Source organism: Vulpes vulpes, chromosome 16, assembly GCF_048418805.1.
Source record: "Vulpes vulpes isolate BD-2025 chromosome 16, VulVul3, whole genome shotgun sequence".
Taxonomy (NCBI): Eukaryota; Metazoa; Chordata; class Mammalia; order Carnivora; family Canidae; genus Vulpes; species Vulpes vulpes.
In genome coordinates this window covers 66,096,165-66,108,429 of record NC_132795.1, presented here as the reverse complement: position 1 = coordinate 66,108,429, position 12,265 = coordinate 66,096,165, and the positions used below count along the sequence as shown (strand labels likewise).

General features: G+C 46.5%; 1 protein-coding gene across 8 annotated transcripts in view; it reads left to right on the top strand.

The window, feature by feature from the left end:
- NCK2 (NCK adaptor protein 2) overlaps positions 1-12,265 on the top strand; it is a 151,032-nt gene that overhangs the window by 107,747 nt on the left and 31,020 nt on the right. For 6 of the 8 annotated variants that reach the window (XM_072742604.1, XM_025992372.2, XM_072742602.1 and 3 more), the window contains one exon: positions 4,111-4,352. In XM_072742604.1, the coding sequence (XP_072598705.1) occupies positions 4,127-4,352 (226 nt within the window). In that variant the 5' untranslated portion in view covers positions 4,111-4,126. The remainder of the gene's footprint in view (positions 1-4,110; positions 4,353-12,265) is intronic. The other 2 variants (XM_072742606.1, XM_072742605.1) reach the window with 1 other exon arrangement.

Here is a 12,265-nt window from a genome sequence, read left to right as displayed (position 1 = left end):
GGATACATGCACCCCTAGGTTTATAGCAGCATTATTTACAGTAGCCAACTTACAGGAGCAGCCCAAGAGTCCATCAACTGGTGAATGGATAAGGAAGATGTGGTGTATATATACACCATGGAACATTATTCAGCCACAAAAAAAGAGTGAAATTTTGCCATTTGCGATGACATGGCTGGATCAAAAGAGTATAATGCTAAGTGAAAGAGAAAGACAAATACCAAATGATTTCACAAAATGAACAAGGAGACAAAAGAGATAAAGCAAGAAACAGACTCTTAACTGTAGAGAACAAACAGATGGTCACCAGAGGGGAGGTGGATGGGGGGATGGGTGAAATAGGGGATGGGGATCAAGGAGGGCACTTTTTGTGAGCATAGTGTTTTGTATGGACGTATTGAATCACTGTATCATACATCTGAAACTACTATTACACTGTATGTTAAACTAACTGTAATAAAAAAGACTTAAAGATATCAGAGATATATATTCTATTTACTTTTTACTTTAAATGACTTACTGGAGTCATTTATTATTAATTCTTTTCCTTAGTGATGTGTTCCTGTCCTCTGGTTCTTAACACCTTTCAGGCCTGGCGAGCTCACCTCTGACTCCACTGTCCCACTCCCCCCGAGTCCCACCCATTTTCTAAGTTGAAAATCAATCTCTTTTCCCTTTCCCCCCATCCTGCTTTCCTTACCTTTCTCTACGCTCACTACCCTAGACCCAGTTCAGCATCACCTCCTTCCATCCCCTTACTTTTACTCCCTTCTCAGCTTCTTTCCAGTGGGGCTGCCATTCATTGGCTGGCATTCAGAAGCACTGGAGTGAAGCAGTTGTTGATTGGTGGACTCTATTGGGGTGAGGCAGTTGTTGATTGTCTAGCCCTCTGAGGCACTGAGGCGAAGCACCTGTTGATTGGCCTACTTCACTGGAATGAGGGAGGTATTGACTGGCTGGCCTTGTGAAGTTTTTATATTGATGAAAAGCTGTCACAAATCAGTTAGAATAGGTTTGAAACCCATAGCTGTCATTTCCTAGGTGCAAGGGAACTTTTTATTTAAACCTGGCCTAGAATCCTAAATTTCTTAGGTTGGAATAAGCCCATCAAAATATAGATCACACAGTAGACCCTCACCTAGGCACCCACAGAAGTGGGCACATAAGCATAGATTTGGGAGTCAACAGATCTGGGCCCAAATCCTGATTCTGTCATTCAGCTCGTCGCTTAATCTCTGTGATCCTCAGTTTCCTAAAAGATAACACCTCCCTGAAAGGTGAATGTTCTGGAGATTAAACAGGTTGACATGTGTCAGGTACCCAAGACACACTCAAAATTTTCATTGTAATCCAAGGTCTAAGGACCCAAGGAAAGCATCCTGAGGTGGCATTCTGTGACTCAGATCCCCCTTACTTGGTTTTTCCCTCCTAAGGCCTGTCAGAAAGATGAACTGTAAACACCTGCTGCTCAGACCTCACTCCTTAAGATTGTGATATATTTGGTCTGTGGTAGAGCCTAGGCACCATATTTATTTAAGCTCCCACATGATGTTCCCACATGACGTACTCTGAAGCACACCCTGCCCAGCTAACTTCTTACCTAACAACTGTTCGTACAGTTAAGTTACACAGGAAAGTAATAAATTGCTCCGATTGGTCTTACGCGATGGGCTGGTCTTGTTAAAAAGTCTTGAAAACTCTGTAATTAAGAAATAAACCTGGTATTCAAATGGAATATTCTCTGAGCCCCAGTCCTATTACTGCTCTCATTATTATTTAAAAAAGCAAAGAAAAATGGCCTTTATGACTTTGAAAAGTTTAACCCTAACAGAAAAGTCTGGAGAGAGAGAGATACATAGTATGGACTGGAGATCTCCAATAGTATGTAACAAAATGGTCTACAGTTTGGAAATGAGCATTGTATAAACTCTGTCCTCTTAGATGTTGCATACATTATGCATGAGGTTTATTAAATATTTCCTCCTTCCCAAAAGGTTTGTTATCTCTACAGTTGGAAGTTAATTCAAGAAACAGGAGAACATGTATTATTTATAAGTCTCTTTAGCATCTAGTAGAAAGTGTCATGTTATTTAAAAATGGTATTCATGCTTCCATGGCATCAGCGTGCATTGGTTCCCTCTATAATCCTGAAGTCATCCCTAGAAAGTAGTGAGAAATTGTCTCTGTCCGAGGGGGAAGAAAGAGGGTGTTAGTCAAGAGTCTTTCCACTATCCCTTCCTTTCAAGTTTTAAGGAAACCGACTCAGTTGAAGGACTGGATATCGAATTTTTCTGCTGGAAAAAATACTGAGCCATCTTGTACCTAAAAAGTATGGAGCTGCTGACATTGTTGATAACTGTATTCAGTTTAGTCATTCACATACGCCTTTGCTATATATTGCTTCAAAAACTGACTTAACTAGATGTATAATATACTATATTTATTTCTTGTTGTTTTAATAAACTTGATATTTTGGGATGATTTTATATATGGTTCACTCTTGATATTTTATGGGTCTCAACAAATGTGTAATGACGTGTATCCACTATTAAAGTATCATCCAGAGCAGTTTCACTACTTTAAAAATCTTATGCTCCACCTGTTCATCCCACCCTCCTCCCCTGCCCCTGGCAACCACTGATCTTTTTACTGTCTCCATAGTTTTGCTTTTTTCCAGAATGTCATATAGTTGGCATTGTTAAAGAAAAAAATTATTCATGACATTGTTTAAAGAAGGGTAAAGCAGACTTAACTGAGAGGCGTTACTACGGTGGGGTTGCATTTGGGCTCAGTTCTAAATAGAAGAAGGAAAAATGGGAGTTTATAGCCAAGGAGTAAGGTAGGCCACAGATGAATGCAGTCACTGAGAGCAAACATCCGGTAAAGGAGGGACTCTGACTAAACTGACCTGACGGGATTCTCCCGGAAGGCAGGCCAGGCGACTGGGCACATGGCCTGGGCAAGAGCGAGGGTTCTGGCTAAACCAGCCCAGCAGGGTTCCTGCTAAAATTGGGACACGCAGAGACAAATGTGGAACTACAGGTGTTGAGGCCTAGTCTGGGAAGAGGATTTAAGTAAGGTTTCTCCATCCCTTTTTCTGGCTTGATAGCTCATTTCCTTTTTATCACTGTGTAATACTCCAGTACCTGGATGTACCACAGTTTATCCATTCACCTCCTGAAGAACATCTTGATCACTTCCAAATTGTTCCAAGTGTGAATGAAGCTGTTTTAAACGCTGTGCAGGGTTCAAGAGTAATTTTATTTTATTTTTTTAAAAGATTTTATTTATTTGGGGGAGAGAGAGAAGGAGCAGGGAAAGGGGCAGAGGGAGAGGGAGAAGCAAACTCCCCACTGAGCAGGGAGCCCAATGTGGGGCTGGATCCCAGGACCCTGAGATCATGACCTGAGCTGAAGGCAGATGCTTAACCAAGACTGAACCATCCAGGCGCCCCTCAAGAGTAATTTTATATGTACAGAAAAGTTGCAAAGATAGTACAGAGCATTCCCATACCTCCTTTACTCAGTTTAACCTGTGTCACACGGCCATGGTACTGTTGGCAAAACTAAGAGTTGAACCTTGGTATATGTTACTGTTAACTAGACATTATTCAGATTTCACCATTCCTTCCACTAATATCCTTTTTCTGTTTCAGGAGCTGATCCGGGATACTAGATTTATTTTCGTTTTAATTTGTAAGAACAGTTAGGGTGTGTGTGTTCGTTAAATGCGTTCATAAAACTCAGCATATCTTGAGACGGTGGATACAAACATAGCAGCTACAAGGAGCTGCTGTTACTTAATCAAGTGAACACATTTAATTATGACATTGTTACTTAGAATTTTTTTGAAAGTTTGTTTCTGGTTTTGGCACAGCATGCAGATTTCCCAGTGTACAAAATGAGGATCTGTTTTACTAGGTTGCTGTTTCTAAACAAAATGCTAAAGCTTGTTGAAAGAAGGTCATTTTGAGGTTATTTCAAGACCCAGGAGGAAAACCGGTTGCCAAGTTGTAATAAAAGCTGTCAATGCATAATTTTTCAAGTTGATGCACAGGATGAAGTGTTTGGTTGGTTCTCTAATGAGCATCTCCAAATGTTTTGCTGGCAGAAGGACTCCATGAAAGATGACAGAGGAAGTTATTGTGATAGCAAAGTGGGACTACACTGCCCAACAGGACCAGGAGCTGGACATCAAGAAAAACGAGCGCCTATGGCTACTGGATGACTCCAAGACGTGGTGGCGGGTGAGGAACGCGGCCAACAGGACGGGCTACGTGCCGTCCAACTATGTGGAGAGGAAGAACAGCCTGAAGAAAGGCTCCCTCGTGAAGAATCTGAAGGACACACTAGGTGAGTGTGCCCCTGCCCTCGGACCCAGGTTAGAGCTGAACCACTTCCTGTTACGAAGGCGAGGAAGCCTCGTGTTTTTGGAGGGCCGAGTGTTCATCTTTTTAGTTTGTGTGTGAGTGTGTGTGTGTCTTTTTTTTTTTTTTTTTTTTTTTTAAGGTCTGTTCTAAGTTGCCATCTTTCTAGTTGTCTTTTTATTTTTGATCTCTGGAAATGAAGAGACCAAGATGGAGAAATACCATGCTTGTCATTTCCTAGAGATCTTAAGAGTCTGGAGTCTTATGTAAGTTGATACTTCTGCATGTTAGGGATCCCTGCCCATGTTTTCTGTCTCCTGGCATCAGTAGTCTGTTCCCAAAGTGGAGTCACCACCTCCAAAAGTGTCTGCCGCATGGCCTGCATCACCCTCCTCCCTGCCCAGGCCTTCTGTGTCTTCCACAACCCTGTCCACCTGGCCTTCATGCATAGAGTGGGAAGGAGTGACAAGCACTTTAAGCCAGGTGGATTTTTTTCCCTCTCCTCAATTGATGACGTCCATCCCATGGTCCTGGCCAGTGTTTGCTCAAGTGGCCACGGGCGTGCACCAGTATGACATCAGGGGCTGTTGGCGGTCACACAGGTGGGGACTGTTGGGAGTTCAGTGCAGTGGGTTCGTCACCCGGTTTTCTTCCCGCACACCCAGTATCCCAATGTGAGACAGGCCACCTTGGATCATCTAAAGTTAATGGTGTCCCCTCTTGCATATCCGACCTACTTATAGTAATCACTGCTTCAGATTATGCGGGGGAGTAACTGTGAGGGCCTTGCTGTTGCAGGATGAGCCATGCTGCCGTTTATAAACGTGAATGTTGCCTCCTTCTATGAGTATCGTGTGGGCTGTACCTGAGATGCTGATTATCACTTAAGAGTTTGCTATGAAATAAGTCAATATTATCACCTGTGTTACATTTACTTGACTTTTTCCATTTTATTTTTAACAGGAGAATTTGTTCCACGTCGGGTGGGAGGGAAGCAGGTGGGAAAACTGGAAAGAAAATGATACACCGAATGAAGTGGGTGTTGCCAAATATTTGTCTTACATTTCATGCAATCTTGAAAAGTCTATTACGTCTCTCTTCAGACCCATTTAAAGACTTCATTTATTGGGTAGTGTTTTGATGTCAGGGCGATGGGGAAAGAGAAATGAGACACAGGCCTGAGTATGAATCACACCAGCCTTCGCAGATTCTGAGGCTGATGTAGAAATTTCATTTTGCATGAGCAGTCTGATTCTTTTTCCACTAACCTGAGACCCCTGTCATTTTATTTTTCCTCCAAGCAAGTCACTTGAAAGAAACATTATTGTCCTTTACCTATAACTCTTAATTGACTGTTGTAGAAATACAGGTATGTGAACAGATAAAATACCTGAGCTTACTTTTATTTATTTTCTTCCAGTATCAGCCTCTTGCCCACCAAAGTGCCTTTTTTTGGGAGAGACTACAGATTCTTGACTAGTTTTATTTTATTTCTTGTCCATTTTAAATGTATTCTTGATACCATAGCAAAGAATGAAATACTGAGAAATTGAATGAGTTGATCAGAAGGGAAATGAGACAAAGCAAGCACTCTGCTCTGAACCATCTAGAAATTCTCTTGAATACCTTGTGTTTTTTTCCCTCCTTAACTTGGTAGAAAGAGAAAAGACAAAGCCTCAAATTGAAACTATTAACCAGGTGTCTCACTCGGTGTTTACTTTTTCCTGAGCTGTAATCTGCCCAGTGTGCTGGGGGTACTGTGGGCTCTCAGCATTAGGGGAGCCTCTCTGGGTGCTGGGTGCCGGGGGTACTGTGGGCTCTCAGCCTTAGGGGAGCCTCTCCGGGTGCTGGGTACCAGGGATACTGTGGGCTCTAGACTTAGGGAACCCTCTCTGGGTGCTGGGTGCCAGGTGCTGGGTGCCAGGGGTACTGTGGGCTCTCAGCCTAGGGGAGCCTCTCCGGGTGCTAGATGCTGGGTGCCGGGGATACTGTGGGCTCTAGGCTTAGGGGGGCCTCTCTGGGTTCTGGGTGCTGGGCGTACTATAGGCCCTCAGCCCAGGGGAGCCCTCCGGGTGCCAGGTGCTGGGGGTACTGTGGGCCCTCAGCCCAGGGGAGCCTCCCCGGGTGCCGGATGTACTGTGGGCGCTCAGCCCAGGGGAGCCCTCGGGTCCCGGGGGTACTGTGGGCCCTCAGCCCAGGGGAGCCCTCCGGGTGCTGGGTGCTGCGGGGCCCTGGGCTCTCTGGCCCCCCTCCCAGATGGCCACCAGCTCCGCCAGAACACTTCTGCCTCAACAGTCAGCCAGTTCCATTTTCAGAGAACACAGATTGCTCGAAAGCTCTTCCTTAAATAGAATCAAAGTTTGCTTTTCTTTAACGTTCTCCCTCTGGCCCTTGTCGCGCCCTGAGAGCTGCTGAGCACCCGGGCCCCCTCCTGGCAGCCTCCAAGTGTGCGCCCGCCGCCAGGCCGCACGCACAGTTCAGGTGGAAGCGTTGTGCTGACCTTTCCAGCGGCTAAAAGCTCGAATGCAGTTTTTTCACCATCCGTATCTGTGGGGCAGTGCCTCCCCCATGTTTTTGTGTATCTTTTTATTTTGTGCTCACCACGCTGACCTAGAGCTTGCTTTTCTTGCAAAAAGGGAGACCTTGGTATTCCAGCGTGAGCTTTCCATTGCCCTCTTGAAGGCAGGCACCCCTGACGAGAAATCACCTCAGTGGCGTGACTTCTTAGTCCCCCACAGCTGGGCCTGACATGGCATCATTGTCATCAAGGAAGGTGAGAAAACTTTGTGCAGCCCAGCCTGCCTCCCACCGTCCTTGTGGCTACAAAGATTGGAGCCAAGTGTTTGTGGCTCCCTGCTTAACTGATTGTCCCCAGCATGCTGTCACGATTACAGTGTCACTTTAGTTGGTTATGCAGCTGGCAGGAATGCTCTCTGCTGCGTATTAGGAGTGGAAATTATGTTGAAACCTACAGGGCAATGTGTCGACCTTCCAGTAGCTACTCATGGTGTCCCGCACATTTGTGATTTTTACGCTATGGAAATCCACCTGATTCCTAAATCCAGAGTAGGATTTCCCTGGCAGATGCCTGGCTTGGAGTAAAATAGCACTGGACTCCCCAGCAAAGTCACAGTGTTATGAATGTGTTTCGGTCTCCAAAGCAGAGAATTGCAACTCTGTGGGGCTCCCTCCTGCTTTCTTATACTCAGTTGCTCTGTTGAGGTCAGTGGAAAATTCAGTTTAGTCACATGCAATACTTTGTTACAGTAACTTCTAGAAAGCAGTACCTTTGACAAAAAGATCTCTGTTAGGAAAGGATTAACGTTCTTTCTTTTTCTCTAATAATTTATAATCGAATAAAACAATATGGGCTCTTATTTGCACATGAGCAAAACATTTATATACTGGATCTCCTCTCATATTCAACTTATGATCATGAATAGTCAAAGAGAACTTTCCCGCAGATAACAAGGGGCAATTGTTAAGAACTCTTTCTGCTGGCAGAGCCCAGTTGATATTTTGAAGGGCTCAAACCGCGCAGCTCTTGGCTCAGCGGTGAAGAGCATTCCTGGTCTACAGTCTGGCCTTGACATTGCAGCCTGACTTATTAAGTCACATCTTTTAAGATGAGGGAAGCTGCTTCCAGGGAGGTATTTTTCAAAGATTTTCCTTCAGAATACTGAAGAGCAGTTTTTGTTACAACTTCGTGACAGCCCTGGGGACCCACAAAGCCCCCCAAGGTTAGCTCCCTTCTCAGTAGCTCACTTGAGTCCACGTGCTGACTCGGATTACGGAAAACGACGTAGCTCCACTTACAAGCTATTCATAAGCTCCTCGAGAGAGTTTTTTTCCAAGGCACACGGTCCTTTGCTGACCACCTTCCTGGGTGTCTGGAGCCAGAAGCTACCCACCATTGTTTCTTTAGCATTTTTCTCACTGTGACCACACCTGAGGCCAGTTAGCAGCCTGCCAGGGATTAGCACCAGGACTCCCACCTCTGATTCCAAGCCAGACCTGGGAGCAGAGGGAGACTCCCTGATGCTAACGATCTGTAAAATAGCCCCTGTGCCCTTTTGAGCTAATGCTTCCAGCTGGGGAGGAGGTGGTTCCCATGGGTGAAATTCCCAAGGCTCAGAGGCAGAGTCACTGGGATTGACTTCAGTGGCTAAGTGACTTCCACAGGAAACTGGTCCTGGTGTGTGACGGAAATGGGACTTCAACACAAACTTGGGGTTTTGTTTTTTCTATACCAAGTCCAATATCCTGGTTTAGTGGGTAGGCATTTGATAGAATTCTGTTAACAGAGACAGGCAGTCAGAATGTTAGAGGAGATTTTACTGGTACCAAGTCCTTGAATTTAGAGATGAAAAACTTACCAGCAAAACTTAAACGGGCTCAGAGAATCAGGCAGTAATAACGTACTGATGTTAACTTCCTGATTTGATGGCTGTATCGCGGTTGTGGAGGAGAATGTCTGTAAGTAGCAATGTACACGGAGTATTTAGGTTGGCGGAACATCATATAGACAGGGAAGCGGCTGTCCAATGTCTCAGGGAAAAGAATATTTTTGTGCTGTTGTTGTAACTTTACATTCAAATGAATGGACAGACGAGTGGCTTAGGTGCCACCCCAGGGCTCTGAAGTAGGCTCGTAGCAGAGGAGATATAACTCAGGTTCCTCCACCTTCATCTAGGCATCTGTTTACCCTGCATTCTGCATCAGCCTTTCAGAGATCAGAGTATCACTGAGCACCTGCTGCCATTGGCCCTAAAACATGAGGATAACACTGGGTGGAAACGTGTCCAACTGATTCTTCATAAGAATAGTTTCCCAGAATACTTCTGTGATTATCCAGAGTCTTCTCCTTATCGCTAGCTTGCGAGTAAGGAAATCCCTGCTGCTTACTGGATCAGCCCGGACTGTTTTGAGCCAGTTCAGTGAATGCTTTTCTGTTGGAGGCAGGGAGAGTGATGGTCGCAAGGGATCTCCTGGGCTCACCGCCTCTGGGATTGTGTGGAATATGAGGGAATTTCTGTTTAGAGGCCATAGGATTGTGCTTATAAATGTGCTCAGGGGGCTTGAGCCAGGCCTGGTCGTCAGTTAAAACTGAGCAGTAATGAATGCCACAGCCTGTGGAGCTAAGGTGAGTCTGGGCTGTCCCTTCCTTGTCTGTCCCTGGAAGATCCCTTTTGAACCCTCAGCCTCATCCCCTGCTGGATGACCTTTGAAAACAATAACAAAGCCTTTGAAAGAGGGATGTAAACACGCTGTGGGGATCAGTGTGGTGTAACAGGGTCTGTCTGGATCAGGAGGGGGAGCCTGGCTGAACATCATTTCATCCAGTGGGATATGAAGACAGGACAAAGTTTAGTCCCTGACTTTCTGGAGCTTGTGACAACTGGGAACATGACACAAATAAGCAGGCACAAATAAGCAGTTCTCAGTTGAGCAGTGGCACTGTCTCTGCCTGTCTCGTTGGAAACTGGGCTGGTTTGTGCAGTGAGGGCCTCTGTCCTACCCTTCACAAGGCAGGATGAATAGTGGTTAGGAGAGAGACTCCACTACGTTCAGATCCCGTCTTTGCCAAACTGCTGAACTTTCTGAGCCTCAAATGCGTCATCTGTAAAATGGGATGAGTGACTCCTTCTCTCCTGTTGAGAATTGAATGAAGTCACTGGGTAAAGAATACCCAGGCTGAGTGGACCCTTGGGAGAGCAGCTGGAGCTTCAGATGAGCAAAGGGAGAACATAAGCCACAAGATTTGGAGGCTGGAGCCACATTGTGTTGGAGGACGTTCAGGGAGCAAGCTGGACTGGAGTGAGGGAGAGCCTCCCTGAGGGATCCGAGTGCCCCACACAGCAGGCCCTGAACACCAGGCCTGCAACCATTTGAAAAGGGAACCCCCAAGAGTTTACATATGGTGCACACAGAAAACCATCAGGGCATACAGGAAGCAACCTGGTCCTGGTCCTCAGGAAAAGACTGGCAAGGGTCTATCTGTCCACAGGAGGCTGGGAATGAGGCTTCAGATCATCCCAGAAATGAGGTCATAAGTCCTGAGCTGAGCTGCGGAGGGGGATTTCGCAGGAAAACCCCAGGACTCTTTGTTGACTGGGTATGGAGCAGCTAGAAGTAGTAGTATTAGCCACAGACAACTCTAGGGTTCTGAGCCTGAATGAATGTCCAGTAGAGAATTCAGCCAGTAGAAAAAGAAATGGGGCCGTGAAGGCAACACCCTTTTGAGAGTTTGAGGTGTTCGCAGGACATCCATGGAAGCATTCAGTAGCGTGCTTCAGGCATGAATGTCCACATCAGGAGACAAAATCCAGATGTTTGGGATAACATGCTTCCTTTTTTTTATTTTTATTTTAAAGATTTTATTTATTTATGCATGAGAGACACAGAAAGAGAGAGAGAGAAAAAAAAAAAAGCAGCGACATAGGCTTGGGAGAAGCAGGCTTCCTACAGGGAGCCCAATATGGGACTTGATCCCAGGACCCCAGGACCACGACCTGAGCCAAAGGCAGACACTCAACCGCTGAGCCACCCAAGCGTCCCAGTGCTTCCTATTTTTAAGTGCATTTTAGTTTTGGACTAATATATTGATATTTTTATGTAGGGCCCGCAGTGGAGACCTGACGTGTCTGCAGCCAATGTAGTAGGGACCTCAGATAGGCTTTCAGCATTTATGTTGTCTCAAGGACTGGTCCCAGGCCTCCGGTCCCCTTTGGAAAGCTGTCACCACAGCTCTGCCATGACAAGAGGGCCCACGGGAGGCCCTGTGATAGCTGGCCCGAGCCTGCAGGCTCCCTGAGCCAACATTCCCCCGGCTCCCAACAGTCCCTACAAAGAAGTGTCACCCCACACCCTGCAGCCAAACCAAAAGCTTATGCCACAAAAAATTCAAACCAGGATCCCAAGTGGATTTTGTGTGCGTGCTTCCAGCGAGTGGACAGTAGTAACCATCTCCCTCTGAGTGCCTCGCTGTACCCTGGTACCTCGCTAGGTGCCTGCACGCGTTTCTGTTTTCATTTTCACGATAACCCGAAGAGGGACGTGATGATATCCTGGTTTCCCCGTGAAAACACGGACACTGAAAAGTTAAGCGACATGCCCAGGAGCCTGCAGTGAGGGACGGGGTTGGAACTGAAACCACGTCTGCCTGACTCCCACCTCTGTCATTGTCCGTCGGCTGCTAGAATGGGGGATTCCGATCGGGCAGGGCTGGGGGGACAGGCGCGCGTGCCTGGCGTCGGTGCCCGTGCAGTCCCCTCTCCCCGGCCCCACCCGCCCGGCTCTGTGGCTTCCTGCGGCTCCTGCTCCCGCCTCTCAGGTGCTCGGGACCAGCTCCCTTCGGTGAGCACCGTTTTCTCCCTGACCCCCAGGGAGTCACGTAGTAATTCTGCCCAGTTCCTTCATGTCGAGGTGAGCAAGAGCCATTAACTAAAATGATTTAGAGGCAGAATGTCACGGGAACATGTCTCCTTGTCTGTACGTTGATTTTTACTTCGGGAGCGGTTGGCCTGCAGCAGGCCGTGCCGCCGACGCTGCGCACGCACGTTTCAGCCGTCCTGGCCACTCACGATCTCACTGGACGCAGGTATTCCTCGCCCCTGTGACCTCGGAGATGCCGAGACTTTCTACAACTACCATTTGACGCCACATACTTATTTTAAAAAGCCTGGAAAATATGAAAAAATACAAATCACCCCTGACCTCCTCAGCCAGAACCCGTCCCTGCGTCTGTAATCATGTGTGTCCGTTTTCTCAGAATTGAGACACGTCTGTAATCAAAATCACATGGCGTGGGTGGCTTCTTGCCATCACTAATACTAGCTATCACCCTGCTGTTAGTCTAAAGGTGGTGAGCTCTTTCTCCAAGGTTTATATTCCTGGTCC